Source organism: Macrobrachium nipponense, chromosome 12, assembly GCF_015104395.2.
Source record: "Macrobrachium nipponense isolate FS-2020 chromosome 12, ASM1510439v2, whole genome shotgun sequence".
Lineage (NCBI taxonomy): Eukaryota > Metazoa > Arthropoda > Malacostraca > Decapoda > Palaemonidae > Macrobrachium > Macrobrachium nipponense.
The window spans coordinates 74606676-74630233 of NC_087205.1; the positions used below are offsets into that span (position 1 = coordinate 74606676).

The 23558-nt window shown below is 34.2% G+C and overlaps 1 protein-coding gene across 1 annotated transcript in view; it reads right to left on the reverse strand.

Moving 5' to 3' along the window:
• The window catches only part of LOC135224841 (prostatic spermine-binding protein-like), a 37532-nt gene extending 32544 nt beyond the window's left edge, over positions 1–4988 (reverse strand). The window contains exon 1 of the mRNA XM_064264163.1: positions 4819–4988. Within this exon, the coding sequence (XP_064120233.1) occupies positions 4819–4988 (170 nt within the window). The remainder of the gene's footprint in view (positions 1–4818) is intronic.
• Between the last annotated feature and the right edge of the window lie 18570 nt (positions 4989–23558).

Consider the following 23558-nt stretch of genomic DNA (forward strand, 5'->3'; position numbering starts at 1 on the left):
AGAGAGAGAGATGCTTGTATATATGTAAGTTGTGCCGATCTATGGGGAATATAAAAACCCCGAACGCGTAGGACACTAAATCACCTTTTCGGTTGGAGTTTTTCTTCCTCTCTCTTTTCTCATTCCTTCGTTTCATCTCATATATCCTGTTCCTCTTTCGTCCCTCGGAAAATATCAGATGGTATAATCATCGCATTTAGTTCTACGATGAGGTGGATAGCAGAGCATTTCGTTAACATAAAATGACATATTGGCGTCGTGGAATTTTCGATATGTCACTGAACTGAGTTTTTCATTTATTCATTTGAACGTTATCGTCGTATTTTTCGTATTTTTTTATGTCTAGAATGTACAAATGTAATACAAATACATGCGTGCTCTTGAACATGGTTTTGTACACGTACATAATAAAGCAACCTACCTAATTTCCCTTGTGCATTTGAAGAAATAATTGCATGCATATATATATATATATATATATATATATATATATATATATATATAGATATATATATATATATATATATATATATATATATATATACACGTACATACACACACATATATATATAGCATATTTGTATATTCAGTCGAAAATAGTAGGTTAATGTGCGTCATGAAACTCATATTCCTGAGATTGAAGAATCGATAGTATTTCACTGCAGACACATCTTGGTTCTTAATTCCGGCGTCGACAATATTCTGATATCTTTTTCTATACCATGACTTTTTCACGTATATCAACCCTTCCGCCATTCATTGAGTGATATTTATAGCTGTCTGTCGATCGGGCATCATAAATATTGTCTGAAAATAAAGAGAAAGTGAAATATGTCCTCCCACCATGATTTTCGAGCCTCTTGACTTTCGGGAAGAAATATTATAGTCCCTGAATTTTCCGAGATAGAATTTTCATTTCACAAGAAGGGAGGGAAGTATTGCTTCTCATCAAACAAGCCCAGATCATAAAATATCGCTTAGGATGTTTGTATGTGTGTGTGTGGGAGAGAGAGAGAGAGAGAGAGAGATCTTCAGAGACGGACGGAGATATATTCAGAGATAAAGAATTAGACAGAGATAGGGTGAAAGAACTGTCTTCAGAAAAAAAACTAAGAGAGAGAGAGAGAGAAAGAGACAGAGACAGAGACAAAGAGAGTTACGCATGTCTTCAAAAATTCAGATAACCAGACCGACAGACATAGAGAAACATTACAAAAATACAGAGAGAGAGAGAGAGAGAGAGAGAGAGAGAGAGAGAGAGAGAGAGAGAGAGAGAAACGATAACGAAAAACAGACACGTAAACAATCAAAGTGACAAATTCAGAGGCAACAAATCACACAACAGAAATAGAAAAGAATCAGCATAAACATACACACACAAAAAAAAGGCAAATAAGCAGTCCTGCAGACAGAGACGAAAGACATAATCAGTCAGACAGACGGATTCAAAGAAAACTCTGAGAGACAGAAATTAACTGTCTTCATGGACTCGAAGCCCTATGATGTTTATGATTGAAGCAAGATTCCCCGTTGCTTTCATCATTAATTTGTTTTATATCCACATTCCATCGATTATCATCTTTTATTGCACAAGCATGTTTTCACTTGTATACTGTGCAAAGCGTTGACATTTCCTTGCCGCAATCATCTTTTATGATAAGTAATTTATATCATAGCAAAATACAATGTTGCAATCTCATATTATCACGTACTTTTGGATATGTATATATATATATATATATATATATATATATATATATATATATATATGTGTGTGTGTGTGTGTGTGTGTGTGTGTATGTATATATATATATATATATATATATATATATATATATATATATATGTGTGTGTGTGTGTGTGTGTGTGTGTGTGTGTATGCGTGTGTGTTTATTTGAGCATTTTATGACATGATTATATACCGTGTCAGATAATTTATAAAAGGTAGATATTTTTAAACCATCGTGTAACATCAGAACTAAGAGTTATATATACATTTATTTATATATAAATATACATTATATGTGCAATATACGTATATACATTATATCTACCTTTTGGAATGGACGAGAAACGAAGGAGATTTGGGGCAAAATTTCCTGACGCGGTAAATAATCACGTCAAAATATGAATGAACGGGATGCTTTCAGCGTGAATATGATTAGAGTTAAAACGGCGTCGAAGCAAAATTCTGAAAACAACGCATCCACAGCATATCCATGGCGGGGGTCCTTAGCCCTAAGGGTTCATTACGTAGCGGTGAAGTGCTGAGGAGGGGGAGAGCCTTTCTTCACGGCCCTGCAAGCTTCATATACTCTGGGTACAGGGCAATCATCATTAAACATTGCAGCAGCAGCAGCCACTGAAACAGCAACTCTCTCTCTCTCTCTCTCTCTCTCTCTCTCTCATCGCAAGAAAGTAATAATGCCTTTTATATTGAAAAGAATAAATGTTTGCATGAAAACCGAAGTTTTAAGACTCATGCTTATAATTTTAAGACACGTTGAGATATATGTATGTATTATATATATATATATATATATATATATATATATAGTATATATATATATATATATATATTATATATATATATATGTTGTTTATTTATTATAAATATAACATATACGTATATATTTATATGTAAAATTATATGTCAATAAATATAAATATATATGTAATAATATGGTTCTATTATATTATATATATATATATATATATATCTATATATTATCATAATTATGAATGAACTTGATCCCAAAATATATACTAAAATGGTATATATATTAATATATAAAGAGAGGTAATGCCACGGAGGAAAATGAAAAAAACGAGAACTGCGTAAATCTTTCGATCTTAACGACCGTTTACAATAGTCTTTGCTTATAGTAAAGGGTCGTTAAGACCGAAAGATCTCGGCAGTTCGTTTTTTTTTTTTTTTTTTGTTTTTTCCTTTTTTTCCGTGGCATTACCTACATATATATATATATATATATATATATATATATATATATATATATATATATATATGTAAACATAACATTTCATACCTCCCACCGGAATGTAAATAGATTTAGTCCCATCCTCTCAGTTGGAGGTTACTAGATCACAAACGTACAAATTATAAGTCCCATATTGTGCTATTTTTTCTAGGAAATGTATTATTATTCAAATGGCGTCTTATGATATGCAATTGGCAGAGAGAGAGAGAGAGAGAGAGAGAGAGAGAGGAGAGAGAGAGAGAGTGCAACAACAGAAAATACGAAGCGAAAAGAGAAACGGAATCACATAAAGATAAAACACCTGCCTAGCCAACACACCTGCCCTGACAAGGAGTAACGCATCCGGCATGACATTTCCGTAACATAAAACAGTTCCGGCGTAGCTACAAAGCGCTTTTTCGTATTTGCACTTACCGACGTCCACCCACGGAGGGGACAACCCAGCTGGATGTGGCGAATCCAACCAAACAGCAGTTTCCATTAGTCATAACGGAACCTTTCCTGTCAATGTGCCATTGTAACACGCTTTGGTTTGGCTTTTTTATATATCATATAATATACATATACATATATATATATATATATATATATATATGTATATATATACACACACACACATATATATATATATATATATATATATATATATATATATATATACTTATGTTTGCATGATTTTCGGTTTTCACGCTGTCCCTGTTTATTTAAAACTTAAACTTCCTAGAAGCGAAAGTCTTACTAATTAGTATATATATATATATATATATATATATTATATATATATGTATATATATATATATATATATATATATATATTGATATAATTCTTTTAAGTGTTAAATGAAATATTTAGTAAACGATAAACCCGCCATAAGGCATACTATAATGTGGTGCAAGGATGAATTGTATTAAAGAATTTCTAATAAGTCGTGAATTTTCTGTGTCCGATGATTTCTGTTATATGGATAGTGCGTGATGATTTGTAACTGAGTCAGTAATCAACAAATATTTTACTATATAAAAATGAGGGAGCTGTATTAAATGAACGTAAGTTTACATGAGATACTGCTGTTTAGTATCCATGGAGAATAATGTATATTATTGAAACGAGGCTCAGAAATTTTTTGCCGTAGGTATATCTATGATAAAACGAAGCAATGCTGATATATAAATTTAAAAAAAAAAACAGAAAATATTTATGACTCAAAGTTTAGCGTATATGGATCATTAAATAAAAGCTCCACATTATATCTTTGATACAACAAAGCGTTGAAGATGAAACTAGTTACAACGCAGAACTTCAGGTGTACCTGATTACAACAAAGAGCGGAAGGCATTGTAATTGAAACCAAGCACTGAAGTTATATCTGATGAAAACAGTCGAAATTTGAACCGAGACTTACTTTTATCCTTCCAACAATTGCATTTGCCCCCTTCTCTCTCTCTCTCTCTCTCTCTCTCTCTCTCTCTCTCTCTCTCTCTCTCTCTCTCGTTAACCTTGGGTTGCTAAAAAATTTCTGATCGCCTGCAAATCTGTGGGAGAGGTTAATCCCTCCGGCCCTATGTTGCATTACTCAATGCTGTTTGTTTTGCACCGCTTCACCTTGACCTCTTCCATCCCGACTATCCTCATTCTTTAACGTTTTCTTGCTATTCACACCTCAGTTCCGAACAAGGCATCTGGCCAGCCCCCTGAAAGTCTTAAGATTGGCAGTCACTTTACTGCATATGATAATGATAATAAGGAATACAGAATAAATGGCAAATAATTATTATCTTACCCACCATCTCCCATAACTTTCACCCTCTTTCACCTCACCAATCCATATGAAAAGAAGCTAATACACTTCGAGGACTGTCAGTTATCTCACAGCTCTCCTGATCCTTTACTTTATATTCCTGAGCCCCCGTCATTTTCCAGACCAGCTTTTCGGCGTGAAAGTCGCGTCGTCCCTCAGGAAATCGGCTAAAATCGAAGTTACGACGCATCGTCGCTAACGCTCGGCCGAAGTTAGACTAATGTATCCTGCCTGAATAACCCTATTTACATGAACGGTTCACCGGGTAAAGTACCTGGATTCCCATTAACTTCATGGAAGTTGGTTACTGATTATCAAAACATCTGCGATTAAGGAGGCCAGGGCGAACACCGCAAATAATCAATCGTATATATGAGAAGGCATAGGTGGTCAGTGTCATTTAAACCTTCGATTGAATTAGGCAAATCAGCAGTGCTTCAAAATTTACGCTCAGGAAGTCTAACTGTGAAGTTTACATAGTATATATTTGCTGATTATTGATTTCGGTACCGAACATCCTGGACTACCGTTGCAAAAATAATCATCCGACACCGGAAATGCCCGTCGTTAAAAATCTTCCAATACTTCATTCGTGTTCATTCCGAGTTTTGTGTGACTCGACTGCTATTTACTAATTACAGGAGATGGCCGTGTATCACGGAAATGAAAACCAAGTTGCTTTAATCTTCATATTTGTTAAACTAGCCGTTTAATTCTTAAAACTAAAAACTACAGTAAAAGTGTAATCCTTAAAAAAACCAAAAAACTACAGTAAAAATTTAACCCTTATAACTGAGTGACAAGTCATTTAAATCTTAAAATTTAGTATATTAGCCCTTTTGATTCATAAAATTAGTAAGCTTGTAATTTAATATTTTAAAGTTGAAACATTCAGTTGACTATGAGAGAATAAATAAAATTGGAGGAATTGTAAAAAAAAATATGCCCATTCATTCTTTAGTTTATGTAACTATAGGTGACAAGAACGAACTATATAGGGGACCCAGATCTAGCCAGTAGTCAGAATTGATAAGAAATGTTACACTGATAAGATCTAAGTGTCAGCTTTAGTAGGACAGGCGTCCACTTTTGGAAATGTGATTTGGGTGTTCGCGCCATATCATCGTTCGCTTTACATGAAACAAAAATAAAAGAGCAGAGAATGTTCACGGAGAAAAAAAAGGAACTTAGCTTCTGGAAATAAACAGACAAAAAATACTTTAGTAGAGAGAGATACAATGTCGAAGCTATGTATACAGAAAAAAATTTGACATGGAGGACAAGGACATAGTATTCACAGAGAGAGAGAGAGGAGAACACGCGTCCATCTAGAGATCTGGTATAAAAAACCCATTATATTTCAATAGCAAGAGAGAGGGGCAGAGAGAGAAAGAGAGCCCGTCTATTCCTCTGTTCTCGAGTGACCCTCGAAGTCATTAAACTCAATAATCGTCAGTTGTATTTTTACCTGTCGGACACGAGTGGCACATCACGAGACTTCATAATCCTCGGAGAAGGGTCTACTAGGGAACGTGACTTTGCTGATGTCAAAAAGCGATGTCTGGGACTTCTGAATGACGAGGAGCAGGTGAATTTGATGGCACGCTTTGCTTTCAGTGTCATTTGCTTTGCACCGGTGGTTGACAGGGTATTGCAGTTATTGCAAAGTTTATTTCTACATTCTGTAATACTTGTTATATTGATGTTGCTGTTTTGGTATTATTATTTCTCTCGATGTGGTTATTGATTATAACCATATCAGTCTTATATATGCTGTACTCTAAAATTATTATTATTATTATATATATATATTTTTTTTTTTTTTGTCTGTCACAGTCATTCAAGTCGACTGGGAGGTTTTCATCGAGTGGGGTTCCGGCTTGCATCCTGCCTCCTTAGGAATCCATAAGTTTCCTCAATATGTGTGCTGTTTCTAGGAGCACACTCTTCTGTATGAGTCCTGGAGCTACCTCGGCATCTAGTTTTTCCAGGTTCCTTTTCAGGGATCTTGGGACCGTGCCTAGTGTTCTAATGATTATGGGTACAATTTCCACTGACATATCCCATATCTTTCTTATTTCTATTATTATTATTATTATTATTATTATTATTATTATTATTATTATTATTATTATTATTATTATGTATGTGTTGGGTAGAGAGATACAATACGACAACAGCCATTACCGCATTCGAATAGTAAATTAAGTAGGCATCCTCTGAGCGCAAATGTGAATAGCATCACTTTTTTCATAAATGCACCCATTAAGACTTATCCCTCTGTCTACACCGTTCCTCACCTTACCATACGTACGGGCGCTTTAGGGCAAACACCCACGGTGGCACAAGCCGAATTATGCTATCAAACCCACAGATTTATCAGCAGCGCGCCGATGCCTCCAGTCCTTATTGCACTGTTCAATTGTAAATTCTAACGAGAATTATACGGGCCACCGAAACTACTCGATTACACTCCCTTTCGATAATTTCAAGTCTTCTGTAAAGCATTACCGCTACTTTCCGCCATACTCCCTGACTTACCACGTCCCCATATTTCTCTCCTTTCAACTCCTTTCACTCAGCAGGTTCCAACTTTTCTTGACTCCCATTTACGACTGATTTCAGTAAAGGAGAATCGGCTCTTCAGGCCTTGAAAAACGCATCAACCTTAGTAGACTACACACTTCTGCAACCATCATTGTTTTACTTCTTTCGTAGCTCACTTCTTCCATCTCATCACTAATCGTTCCAGTTGCACCAGTATCAAACCGCTTCCATTCTTCCATCGTACACCTTCCAATTTTGTACTTGCAATCTTAACTTTATTCTATATTAGCATTACGCATTCAATTGTGTATATCCTTTTATACACACACACACACACACACACACACACATATATATATATATATATATATACACACATATACATATACATATACATCCATAGACCATATACATTATATGTCTAATAGATAATAAAAAAAAAAAAAAAAAAAAAATAGATAAATGCATACAGGGAGACAGACAGGGGAAAAAGTGTTCATTTGATCTCAAACACCTGCATCAGTATGAATGTTATTCCAAATAGGGTTGCATTGATTAAGGCCAGTAAATATGAATACCTACTGACAACATACCTATCCACCTCTGGCATGATGCGTATCTATCATGCGAGACGAGAGAGAGAGAGAGAGAGAGAGAGAGAGAGAGAGAGAGAGAGACGAGAGAGAGAGAGAGAGAGAGTTGGACTCTGGATGCGTATCTCGCTTGACTACCCTTTGTATCTCCAATACTTGATTGCAGAAGCGTGTTATTAAACGTTGGTGAGTCACAAGTGGATCACAGAATTTCAGTTTTATATATATATATATAGTATATATATTATATATATATATATATATATATTATATTGTGTGTGTGTGTGTGTGAGTGTGGGTGTGTGTCGTTGTGTGTGTAATAATATAAATTTTGTAGAGAATATTGATTTCACTTTTCTTTTTCGCATATTACTGATAAATAAATTCATGAGAGATAGAGGTAAACAATTTCATTCCGTATTTTCATTGTACATGCCTATAAGGCCGGCTCCATCGGAGACCGTTGTTGTCACATATTTTTCAGAGAGTAACACAAAAAAAGCTGCAGGTAAAGATCTCTCCTTTCAGCTGTTATAAAATATTAAACAGGAAAATGCACAGCAACACAATGCACTTAATATTTCATAAACACAATGCAATTGCCATATTATCGTCGTCATTATTGACGGGACAGCTGCTACAGGATTGTGCCCTACCTGACACTATCGTGCAGTGTCTTGCACTACAACATTCCACTCAGTAAGGAGTGATAGAGGTATTGCATATTATTTGGGTTCTTGTTCTTATTCATCTCGAGGCTTTTTGAAATTGACAAAACGGTAGGACTGTGAAGGGGGAGCTAGTACCCCGAAATGCCACTGCATTCATCGGTGGAGCAAAATCCGTTAAACACTTTTTAAAATTTCTTTCTGTACTAGTTTAACCAAAATGACGGCGATATTTGGGTAATTTTGCAGTTGCATAGTAGACTGCGAACTTCAATTTTTTGTTTAAATTTTATAATTAAGAGTGGAATACAATGACCGTACAACATCTGTACTACACACAAAAGAAAAATATATTATACACGTTGCGCTTTATATTCTAGGATACCTAGAGTTAAGATGAGGGGCTTGAGAGTCCGAAATATTTCACATCTTTCAGATTAACTATCGAGAATAGTGCACTATCAGAAACATCAGTTCTGACCAAAACTAATGATGTGTGAGGAGATTTTGTCCTCAAAGCTAAATATCCATCAAAATTCAAAGTTGAATTAGCAAAATTACGTAGCAATTCTTTGAGATTCTTTTAAGGTAAAATTTGATTTTTTATGCGATGTTAATCTTAGATTGCAGAGACAATTACCTTTGCAACCTAACAAGGGATTTTAATGAGCCAAACAGGTGCTGCCATATATATATATATATATATATATATATATATATATATATATATATATATATATATATATATATATATTATACATATATATGTATATGTATATATATATATATATATATATATATATATTTATATGTATGTACATATATGTGTATAGCTGAATCACGAAAGTATGGAACGTGATAAATGCATAGATAAAGGTATAAGCCAGGAAGAAAAGTGAAACAATGGAGTAGCTACAAGATCTTTTGACTCAACGTCCTTTACTTAGCAGACTGGCCAAGTAAAAGATCTTGTAGCTACTCAAGTGTTTCACTTTCCTTCGTGGCTTATTCCTTAATATATATATATATATATATATATATATATATATATATATATATATATATATATATTAGTAGCACCTGTTTAGGTTCATTACAAACCCCTTATTAAGTTGCGAGGATTAATGACTCTTTGCAGTCAAAAATTTATATTAGGTAAAAAAAATTCATTTTACCTGTGCGTATATATCGGTGTAAGTATGTATTTATGTATGTATGTATACACATGTGTGTGTGTGTTTGTGTGTGAGACTAGGAGTTGCACTTTCATTTTGTATTCAAAGGATAATTTGCGAGGACAATTCTCTCCCCAACCCCTTCTATCTATTCTGCATCAGACTTTCTCATCTTTTTTCTGTCTGTCAGTCTGTGTGTCTATTAACAGGTAATCACTTCCATTCCAGGGCTTTTCAGAAAGAACGCTGCAATTCTTGAATTTGGCGTTTTTAGAAATGTTGTATTATCCTTTCACTTCCCCTGATACAGAACAGCCTCTCCCCTCTCTCCGGTTGAACTAGAGAAGAATTAAAATCTCTAATGGAAAATTTCTTCCAAACAAATTAGGTTCAGTTTTTGTTGAATCTTTACGAAATGTCTTGTCTCCCCTGAGCCTTATTTATCTTCTTTTTCATTTTCTTGTATTTAAGGTTTACATAAGCTTAATCATGACATAAAATTTGTTTTTAGAAAAACAATCTTAATTATGTACCTCTCTCTCTCTCTCTCTCTCTCTCTCTCTCTCTCTCTCTCTTCACACACACATACACGCACGCATATGTGTGTGCGCGTCCGTGTATTTATCTGCACACATGCAAGTTCATTTTTCCAGCTACCATTTTCATTACTAGTGTGTACATTTTGTACGACAGCCTATTTGGTTACTTGTATGCCTAACCATTTATTTTAGATAGTTGATAAAGCACTGTACTTCATTGTCCTCCCGCCCATGTCGCTTTGCTTTGCTATAACTTATATGTACACAAATACACACACACATAAATACATACATACATAACATAATATATATATATATATATATATATATATAATATATAATATATATATATATATATATGTATAGTTATCATATTTATATAATATATATATATTTTAGATAAATATGTAATATATATAATTATATAATATTATATATAATATATATATATATATATATATATATATATATATATTATATAAATGGGGGTATAGTAAAGCAAATCGACATTGGCGGGAGGACAACGAAGTGCGAAGTGCATTACTTGATCAACTATCTAAAATAGATGGTTAGGCATATAAGCAACCAAGTAGATTGTCGTACAAAATGTACACACTAGTAATGAAAATGGTAGCTGGAAAAATGAACTTGCATGTGTGCACATATATACACGGATGCGCACACACATATGCGTGCATGCGTGTGTTTGTGTGTGTGTGTGTGTGAAAAGACAGAGAGTGGAAAGGTACATAATTCTGAAAACACACACACACACACACACACACACACACCACACACATATATATATATATATATATATATATATATATATATATATATATATATATATATATATATATACGTAAATATACCTACACACTTGTTTGTGCTGAATGTTAAACATGTAATAAAATGAGATGAGATTTTGTCATCATTTCATATCGTACAAGAATCATCTTTTTTCTTCTCTTTATATCTTGGTGGTTCTCCCCTTTTGTCGTCTCACTTTGAAATACGGTTTAATGTAATTGCTCCGAAGAGGAGGAGCGTCTCCCCCGAGGTGGGCTCGAATTTACAAGGGCTGCGAAAGATAAACTGAAGCGTTTTAGGGTCCTCGTTTTTTCCGAGGTCGGATTGTTTTGTTTTGGAAACGTTTTCAGGTTGTCCTCTTGTTCTTCAAGAGTCGGTTTTTATCTTGACATATTTTCCCGGGTTGTCTGGGCTCTTTCTTTCTTTTTTCTTTTTTCTTTTTATGTTATCTTTACCGTTATTTCAGTCTTGCTAATTGAAGATAATTATTCATTCGACTTACGACTTCCTCTCAGTAATGCCGGTAGGTTTGTGTAATCTAGATCTTGATGCTAATGCTTACTTGTCATAAATTATTTCTCTTTGTCTGCAACAGATGTGTATACTGGAAGATATGAAAAGTTATCTGGATTATTTTTGGTCTGCATACACAGATGTAGTTGGCGGATATCCTACTATTTATAATCTAGTAAAAAATCTCTTCTAGCCAATTCTTTAATCTGCCTATCAAGCCTCTCGTCTCCCCTGCAAATCTCTCTTTCTAAATATACTTGGAAGCTAATCAAGAATTATGTGATACAGATTCTGATATCAGCCAACATCAAACCCATTACGTTTTTTCCACGGGTGTCTCTTTTCTCATGCCTTTAGCACTTTATATCAGCAATTAAATTTTAGGAATACATAGCCAGCCAACTGTGGCATTTGACATCAACTTCTGCGAACTCTGACCTTAGCTGGAAGATATAATCTAAGGATTTGTTAGTGGCAATGCGCTTAGGACATGGATAGCGGAGATGTATGTTGTTGCCCTCGCCAGATGTCCAGCATTGCAATCAGTGGAATATAGTATACTGGAACGTTTAAGGTAATTGGACAGAGGGCGTCATTTGTACGTTTATGCGGCTTTTTATTAAGATTCACAGATGGGACACCTGCGGGAGAACCATACGTTTTGTGTCGATTCGCGTGAAGGTAATTTACGCCATATGTGGTTGTCTGAGTGACAGCATTTTTTCAGCAGTGTTCATTAGGTATCTGAGTATGCCTTTATTTTTCAGCGTTTATATTAAATTTCTTGTCAAGAAGTTCGTTACGATTATCTCTAACTGTATGATTTTTCGGCCTCCCTTTCTGTATACATCACACACACACACACACACACACACACACACACACATATATATATATATATATATATATTCTATATATATATATATGTATATATATATATATATATATATATATATATATATATATATGTGTGTGTGTGTGTGTGTTGTGTGTGTGTGTGTGTAATTTTCGGGTCACTTTCACTAGATGTACTTGTATTCTGGATTGCCAAGTTGACTACTTAACTTCTGGATTTCCTCGCACTTTTTTGATAAGCTTTACTTTGCAAAGCTTCAGTCAGAGAGTAAAATGAGTGAGGTTCTTCACCGGTGGAATTCCAGTCCACGTGCTACAGTTAGAGTGAAGTTGCAGTGAGTGTTCTAGTTAAAGCAGGGGTTCTTAACAGTGGGTATCCATACCCTATGTGGGGATGAGAACCACATGTTGGGGGTGTGGGACTTGAGCTTTGGATATTTGTATATATTTGATTTTAATGTGTCAATGTATATACATGGGTACATTATGTAAGTAACTATATAAAAGTATATATGCTTTTGATATTCTTGTATGTTCTATTCCTAGATATTCATACCTAAAGTATGTATTAAACCAAGCATATTAAGTTATAATGTCAACAAATAGGACTGAAGCTGACTAAAGGAAAGGGGATATGGAACCATATTGGGCAATTCATGGCGGTTTGGAGTCATCAAAAAGGTCAAGAACCGCAGAGTTAGAATGAAGTTGCTGTAGAGTGGTGTGTCAAGAAACTTTGGTCAAATTAACGTGCATCCATTCGAATCCAACTACGTAAGGAAAACAGTTTACTTTATTTCAGATTGCAGGCTGGCAGAACTAGCCGTACGAGTATGAGGAAATCAAAATGTTAAGAGGTCATTTTGACTACTAAAAATACATTTTCAGACAGATATGTATGTGTATATATATGTATACATATATATATATATATATATATAATATATATATATATGTATATGTTATATGTATGTATATATATAACATATAGTATATTATATATATATATATATAATATATATTATATATATATATATATATATAATTATACATTATACATACACACACACACACACACCGGGTGTTTTTATATCAGAGCCCCCCCACCCCCGCCCCCACCCCCCCACCTTCCACAGAACAAATGGAAAGTTATGAAGTTTTCTGTTATAGCCTATCTCCATGTACATTATCTTAAGTTTCTATTAAGCTATTTTTCATTTTACATTTCTTGTATTTTCGGAATGAGTGATGGAGTTAGATACAGCCATGGCTAACGACTTGAAGGAAATCAGATGGATTGACCAAATCCGGGCTATAATAACCTTCAGAGAAGCCAGGGATGTTGGCGCATCCTTCATTTCACGTTCTTGGATAGCTAAATACATTAAAACCGATGAATCCTTTGTTAAAAAAAACGGGAACAAAAACCCATATGACTGTCATCGCGAAAAGCGTGAGAATCTTGGAAGGCCTGAAGTCCTTTCCCAGGAGGCAAAAGACATCATAGCTGAGGTAGTGGGTAAACCAAGAAAGTCTTTACGTAAATTGGCGCTTGAACTAGAAACAAAAAGGGGAAAGAAGAGAAGTTATAGTGCTGTATAACGTGAGTTAAAAAATCTGGTATCAAGTCATTTCATGTTATCAGCAAGCCCAACATCACTTAGCAAAAGAGGGAAGACCGTTTATGGTTTTACGGTTCATTTCTTAAAGATTGGGATGTAGCTGACTTTCTCCATGTTGCTGCATCAGATGAATTCTTCATTTACACAGTCAGGAAGCCAAATCATAAAAATGACATCATTTGGGATGCAAAGTTGGATGATATCAGCAATGACATGCACTATCACCAAGTTATGAAATTTCTTGACTGTTTTGGAATTTTTCTCTGTTTCACAGCCAAACGGTAAATGTGGATCATCAAAGAAAAAGGACAGTCATGGAATGGCGAATACTTCAGAGAAAATGTGCTTACTGGTGGAGTATTTCCTTTCCTTAAAGATCCTGAAAATGTGTTATCTGTTGAAGAAGTCACATTTTTGCATGATAAGTCAACATGTTTCAAGGTTCTTCAGACACAAGAGCTGCTTGGAAACAGTGATATCGATTTCTATCCGTCAAGTGAATTTCCAGGTAGCTCCCCTGACCTTAATGTGTGTGGAAACATTGGTAGTATCTTAAAGGATCGTTTTGAAGCGCACACAGTGAACTATGATGGTAGCATACCAAGCCTCAACGACCTGCGAAGAGAGGTGGCTGAAGTGCTCAGGGAAGATGGGAGTCTCAGCTTTTTTGCGATTTGCTGAAATCATATCCCTCAAGAATGCAAACTGTGGTATAGGCAGATGGTCCACAGGAAATTCTGCTTTTCCTTTCCCCTGTGGACTATAACCTCATATATATATATGTAAAAAGGGGAATGTACAGACTCATCCTTTTTAACTTCCCTGGAGACAGAGAGTCTGAGCGACAGCTTAAGAAGGCTGATGTATCTTTTTGGGTGGCAGGATGTTAAAGTTTCTACCTAAGCAGGTATGTGCGTTCGAGAAGGTGACTTTGAAACCAGTATAGAGTGGTTATGAGGCGTGGACGAAGGCCGTGAGTTTGTCTGTACGTGTACGAGCTATGTCCGTTCATAATGGCATAGAGAGACTCACGGGGAGGTCTGTGCGAAAGGCAGAGCCATGATGGCATATGCCAAAGAGTTTCCTTTTGAGAGTGTGTGAGATTCTGGGCTGGAGATGGGTAAGAGTTACCCTGCTTTAGCCAAAAGTGTGGCTTGTCTGTATTTTTGATATTTTGTAAAGATGTTCTATTTCATTTAATCTTTTGACTTTGTCTTTACAATTGTGTATACTCACAAGTGTGTTCTGTTCTTTTAAACAGGCGAATCTAGTGAGGGGGACAGTGTCCTAGTGGAGGGAACTATATTTTGGAGAAGGGATAAATGGTGTGACTAATTACTCATTAAGACTATTAAAATACCGGCGGGTTATCTGAGTTAAGTGAACTATGAGTTATCATTCCATTAATTATCCTGTAAGAGTCTGAGTTATTCAATTAGTACTTTACTTTGAATAAACATATATTTTTGTAGTTCCGACTCTGATTTGATGACCTAATGAAATGGAGGAGAGGTTATCGAGAGAGCAGAGAGAGAGACGAGAGGAGAGAGAGAGAGGTGGGGGGGGGGGGGGGGGGGGGGGGCTATTGCCTATGTTTGAGAGAGAGAGAGAGGGAGTAGAAAGTGTTACCAAAAACCCAGTTTGCCTTCCGCTTCTGGCTATCGCTACCAAAGTGGATAAACAGGGGGGCGTGGCCCCCATATTTTATTTATATTATATATATATATATATATATATATATATATATATATATATATATATATATCTTCAAGTAATCAAAGTCCACAATTATGTAAAATGTGTATTAAAATACATAAAAGACGGGAGCTTTCGTCTACTTGATCAGTAGACCTCATCAGCCGTACTGATTTTTCTTTTTGAAAAAGAAAAATCAGTACGGCTGATGAGGTCTACTGATCAAGTAGACGAAAGCTCCCGTCTTTTTTATGTATTTTTAATACACATTTTACATTAATTGTGGACTTTGATTACTTGAAGATTTTCCAGTCACGTTATGGTGATTTTTTGAGATATATATATATATATATATATATATATATATATATATATATATATATATATATATATATATATATATATATATATATATATATCAATATAATAAACACAAGACCAATTTTTTTTTCACAATAAAATGCCATAATGATATAAAACTTCAAAAGGCGGCTGAACCAGTCTAGATTTAAACCCAGTTTTAACTTTTTTGGTTTGCTTAGATTCTGCCAGTCTAATTTCGTTTTCACCCATAATACAGACTTCATGTCAGTCGCCACTAATGACCGAGTACTACAGAGGTCTCTGCAACGATCTTCCAGTTCTACAGCTTATTGGTTTTGTAATCGTTGTCGTTGAAAGTTAATAAATGGTCGGTTTTTCGGAAAATATTTGCCAGGAATAATATTTAAAAATTAAATTAAATTATTTGTCTCCTAGTAATGACGTCATTAAGTAAGATGCTCTTGGCCCAAATAGTTGTGATGGTGGAACAGACATCTTGTTTAAAAAGGCTCTTGGTTTGTTTAAGAAATATACCATGGATAAAACCAATATCATTAAAAAAAGTTTTATCAATAAAATGTATTAATTCATGTGTATTAGATAGTCTAACATGTAAAATAAAATAGTTTTACAAACAAAAGGCATAAATTGCACTTAAGAAAATTCACCACTGAACCAGTAAATGTTTGTTTTCTGTCGAGAAAATAGTACGTCTAAAAATTTTTATTTATTTTATTATGCTTTATACTTACGTATTTCGGAGGCAGAGTAGCTTGTTGATCACTCTCAAATGCAAGAAAGCGTAATCCACATACTTTCGATAACATTTAGGCATAAAATCAGTAGGGCGTTGTTTTAACCATTCTTTCCCGTAATGGCAGAGTAGAATATTGGGTAACGTTGATAGTAATGGTGACCTTTTAGCTAACAGCCTATTAGTTCCAAATAGTGCTCATCAAATACAAAGTAAGAGTAATAACGGACAATTCAATCAACTTTTTAAGTTCATCTCATGTGAAGTCACTATAGTTACCGAACATTTTATTGAATTCAAAAGTATTGGTGGTTTCTTCTCTTTACGGCTATAAAGAGACGAAAATTCTGTGTAAGTTTAATACAGAGTTATTGCCAGGTATTTATATGCTTTTCAGTTGATCGAAAATCTTATTTTGCATTATTTACTGTAACACAGTTCTTTGTCTACTTTTATCTGGTAGGAATGAGATATTTAGCTAATTTATTAAATTGGGTTTTGAGTACAGAGAAAACTGGTGTTAAGGTGACATATGGTAAACTATATATTACGGAGGGTTGTGACCAGAGCGTAGAAGTTTTTGTGCCGTCATTTCATAAATACTTTTTTTTAACTTATTTTCTTTTAAAAATGCTTTAAAGAAGATCCACATGAATTAATTTTCGAAAACTGTTAGGTCAGTCAAAATTCCTTACATTTTCAAAATAATAGTTTTTGTCTTACAAAATAATTTTTTTCGGATTTTATCTGGTTTATTCTCAGTTAGGGGTTATCTCTCTTTAGCTTCTTAAGTAGTAATTTCAGGTCACTTTCATTAACGAATTAAGTGTTTCATTTTCTTTTGCCTAGTGAAATTATATGGTATTATTGGATAAAGATCTGAATATAAACAAGATAATTTAAACATGATTAAAATCTAGATTGGTTCAACATCCTCTGGAAGTTTTAATATTGGGGGCGATTTTCCATGTTTTATTTTTTTATATTGTTATTATTACACTGATAGTTCATACAGGCTAACACAAAGACGCACACAAACACTCACATATTTTATAGACTTTGGTAGGCTTTATCCAGTTAACATAATTAAATATATAAAAAAGAATACCCATATAAGAAAATTACAACACGGAAAAAAACTCTATATTTCGTAAAAAGTCAAAGTATTATTTGATGTACGGTGAAAAATTTTCACATGATTATTTTCTTAAAATTCGCTTATGGGCTGTTTTTCTTCAAATTTATTTATTTAGACACAAGCACGTGCATAAGTCCACACACAATTATATAAATAATATATATATATATATATATATATATATATAATTATATATATATATATAATCTATATATATATATACTATACATATTACATATATGTACAAGTATATCATATATACTTGTACATATATAGTATATAATATATCTATATATATATATATAATCATATATTATATATATAATATATATATATATTTATATTTTTATATATATATATATATATTATATATATATATATGTACAAGTATATATATATATATATATATATATATACACTTGTACATATATATATATATATGTGTATTATGTATATATATATATATATATATATGTATATATATATATATGTATGTATATATATATATATATATATATATATGTATATATGTTATATTATATATATATATATTATAAATTACTCTACATTCATTGAAGTACTGTATACTCTACTTCGTGAGGTGCCAGGCAAGATAAAATTGGTAGTTGAGTTACCAGCCTTATTTCATTATCAACCCTAGTGTCAATGTACTAGCTGAGAAACAGAAGGGTAACGTTATCGACCTGAAATCGCCCTATCTAAGTGTAAACATTACACACACACACACACACACACATAATTATATATATACTATATATATATATATATATATATATATATATATATAGTATATATATATATATATATATAATATATAGACATATATATACATAGTGTGTGTGCGTGTGGATTTTTAACAACATTTGTTTAAGCATAGTAAAGAGAAAGTATCTCTGGCAAGTGAAAAGGAAAGTAACCAAGGACGTACCAATGCTTGCATACCTGGACATGAGGTCAGATTGTTGGTTAAATTTTTCTCGAGCTCCTGACCGTCCTCACCAGCGGTATTGTCAGGTATATACGTAAGTGGTGAAGAAAGAGGTGAATAAAGAATAGCACCACACCAAAAGCGGGGACTATACTAGTAAGCATATAGATAAAAGCGGTGCGTGGGAATAATATACAATTCACTTCTCCATTACATTATTTCAACTCCTTTTAATTTTTCTTACTACAGTACAATACTTACTCCATTATACATTTTGTTATTATAAAAGAACGATGACATAAATCATCCTAATGGTAAATTCGATAACAACAGGAAAAAGAGCCAATATTTACTGCTTCCAATCAACTTGAAATAATGGTTATATTTAAGTAAATAAACAAATTTATATTTATTTTAAAGAATATAGACTTAAGAGAGGTAATGATAGACTTAAGAGGGGTAATGATAACTAGATCATATATAAAGATGATAAATACGTATAAAACATTCATATCTATTAACATTTAATATAATAGGAAACTACCTGGATTCATACAGCTCACTATAATGCAGCAAGCATGGATCAGAATATATCCATTTTCGTTGTAGAGTGTCTGACTGAAAAAGTTGTAAGGGTGTGTGTGTGAATGTCTATATTTAAAACTTCGTTAATACTACAATTTCTGGATTCCCGAACGTCTGTTAATTTAACTTAATTTATTATTTTCATTTTAAAGAAATTGTGAATTTGAAGTCTAGGGAATTTCAGAACAAAATCAGATATAGATAAAGGAAAGGAAACATCGGTGTGGGATTTGTAACAAATTTTTATTTTCACGAACTAGAAAGACTCACCTGAGTTGTTTTCACATTCGTTATCCTCATCTGATAAAGCTGCCAACTCTTCAGCAGAGTTACAAGGTGACAAGTAATACACACATTTGTTTTAGTGACATTGACAAAGTTTTTAAAGGAAAAATGTAATAATATTTAGTTCCAGCTTTTTTTTTAGGGAAAACTGTAATCACCAAGAATTTGCTTCCATGATTCTTTAAGGAAAATTCACTACCGCCAAGTGTTTTTTTGTTCTTGTTTCTAGATAAGAAGCAGTAACACTAAGAGTTCTTTTGTAAGCCTTATTATAGGAAAATGTAACAGCACTACGAACTACAGACTAATTGTCCTAAAGATAGTGCAAAATGTCAAGATTTTTTTTTCTCTCTCTATTTGGAAGAAAAATGCAGCAGAACTGTTTCTTTTTTTTTTTAAGGAAAAAATTAGTAGCCGATAACGTATTTGATGCTGTTTAGAGGCCGCTAACTCGAGGTTCAGTCAATTTGGTTTGACCGCCATAACCGAAATGTAGAATTATCGTTTTTCTACGCTGTTTCAAGATACATTTAACCTGCCTTATCTGAAGAGGCGGGTTTGTCATGACATTTTTCTTAGTGGCCAGCATGATTGAGAAGGTAGAGCAGCTTGTCTCATCCTGAAAGACAAATAGTCTTTTCGTATAAAAAGGTTAGATTAGAAATTTAGGTATTACAAAAGCTGGAAACGAAACCCCGACAAGAACAATTCGGTGATGCTAAATCTATTTCAGTCAGTCGAATGAAACCTGAGAGCTTGATTAATAGCAGAATTATTTTTATGCAATTGTAGAGCATTGATACCCATGCTTTCAGTTTCTCACCAAAGCAGTAGTTTTCCCCAACCTATAACACAAGGTCCGCTAAACCTGTTACTCGACTGTTTTTATTTTACCTCTCCTTATAGGAATTTAAAAAAATAAAAAAAGTAAAAATAAAAAAAATAAAAAAAAACTCCACCTTGTCTGCTGGGAATATACGGCCGGCGACATCCTCCGAATGTAAAAGGATTTTCAGGAAACCCACCCACCTAACACCCCCCACCCCCCCCCCCCCCCCCCCCCCCCCCCCCCCCCCCCCCGTCTCTCTCTCTCTCTCTCTCTCTCTCTCTCTCTCTCTCTCTGCCGTTAGTCACTGCTTTCACTTACCCGGGTTTCCCACGGTTAGCAGTGACAAACATGGCTGTTATTGTTGGTGAGCTGGGAGTTGGAATTGAGTCTCTCTCTCTCTCTCTCTCTCTCTCTCTCTCTCTCTCTCCAGGAAGATCATGGAATATAACAGGTTGTCGTAAAGTAAATATACATAATATATTATATTATATATTTAAATAGAATATATATATTTATTATATTATATATACATATATATATATATAATATATAATTTATATAATTATATATATATATATTATATTATATATATATATATATATATAGAAAATGTTAAACAAAAGATTATATCAGTGCAATAAAAATTGTGTGTGTGTGTCCAGGTAACATAATGACTGATTCGCTGGGTTATCCAAGGAGGTAGATGTTTGTGTGGTGAACAAAAAGAAAGCTAGACAAAATCATCAGGACACTGTGAACGAACAGTAAAACCTGCTCCTGCAGATATGTGAGCACACGATGTCTCCTCGGATGGACTAACAAGTCTTTCAGACATCCTAGTCCTTGTAACTCCATGTAACAGTGTAAGATTTATCTGCAAAAAATAATGATGTCAGCTTAGACCAGTTATCCTAATTCTTGAATGTAAAGCAAAGTTACCAGTAAACTGATCTTTTGCAGCCTAAGAATTTGGAAATTCATCCCCTAACATAACTAGGGCAGTGGTTTCCAGGCTTTTCCTTACCACAGTGTTATCTCACCATCGACACACAACAACCCTCTTGGGCTGACCATGAATAAAGTCCGTTCCCAATCATTTGGAACTAAATTCATTTTGATCAATAATGTGAAATCGTAATACATTTATACTAGACTTCATTCTCTTTATCATAAAGTTAATATATGAACTGAAGGTGAACTCCAGGAAAAAATAACCATTTTGATAACGATGATGAAAGGAAAAATGGTAGATTTGAATGGCGCATTACATGTAAGAGGTCTTGTCGTGCTACTTTTGATTCTTCTGCGACGTTGAAAGTTATGTTAGTGCGTCTAAAATTTATCTTAGCAAAGCTATATCAAATAGAAGAAGCAGAGGACGACGAAAAATAGTAATAATGCTGATGGTGATGAATAAAATAACTGCTGAATTGATAATAATGATATTGGAAGAGATGAAATGGAATACATATCAAGACACGGAACTCTCTTCGTCATTATAGGCCCTTACATAAGTGAAACAAGATCCCGGTCACCATCAATATTCTATTTTAGTTCAATCGCCGCCGAGCAGGAAGGAGTTTCTGGTAGGCTTTTCTTATCTTGATTTTCATAATCCTTTTAACCAATCGGAAATGCTGAACCGATAGGAGGATCTGATAATTCAAACTTTAAAGCAGTGGTCTAGGTGGGGAGAGAGAGAGAGAGGAACAGTGAGAAGATATAACAATAAAGCATAACCTTGACAAGTAGGCAGGCAGTTAGGTAACCAGAAAGACCCCAGAAGGACAAGTACGTAGGAAAGCAGACTGACAAAAAGATTTAGAGGTATGCAGAAGGACAATTAGGTAGGAAAGCAGATTTAAAAAGACTTTTGGGGAAACAGGACACTTAGGTAGGAAAGCAGGCTGAGGAAAAGGTAAGCAGAAGGACAAGGAGGCAGGAAAGCAGGCTGAGGAAGAGATTTTCATGGAAATAGTAGGATAATTAAGTAGGAAAGCAGGCTGAGGAAAGGATTTTCAGGTAAGCAGAAGGCAAGTAGGTAGGAAAGCAGACGGACGAAAAGATTTTAAAAAACAGGACAAGTAAATAAGAAAGCAGGCAGAGAAAAATGATTTTCAGATAAACAGAAGGACAAATAGGTAGTAAAGCAGATTGACAAAGACTTTTGAGTAAACAGGACACTTGGGTAGGAAAGCAGGCTAAGGAAAGGATTTCCAGGTATTCAGAAGGATAAATCTGTAGGAAAACAGACTTACATAGAAGATTGCCACGTAAGCAGATGAACAAATCTTTAGGCAAGCAGGCAAAAAAAAAAAATCTAGGTAAACAGAGGGACAAATTTGTAGGAAGGAAGCAGGCTGACAAAAATAAACGGTGCAAGAAGGTCTCCAGCTGAACAAGGACAAGTAGGTAGCTAGGAGCAAAAAAAGACTTAAATAAACAGGAGATATAGGTAAATAAACAGGAGATATAGGTACGTAGGGAAGCCAGGCAAACAATACTTTTGGGTAAACCAAAGGACACATAGGTAAGCGACCAAGCTGAAAAGACTCATGTAAATAGGATGATAGGTAGATAGGCAGCTAGGTTGAAAAAAAATTAGGTGAAATGGAAGACAATAGGTAAGCAGTCAGGCAGACAAAAAGGCTTGGAAGTAAACAGAGGGACAAGTAAGAAAAAAAAAAAAAAAGAATTTCAGGTGAACAGAAGTACGAGTAGGCAGGTAGATATACGAGAAGACTCTCTGGTAAACAAAATGAGACTTAGGCAGAAAGCCAATTTTTTTTTTTTTTTTTTTTTTTTTTTTTTTTAGGGAAGCGGAAAGAAAAGTAGGGCAGCAGGTAAAAAGATGGACCAGTGGGAAGACGACCAGACTT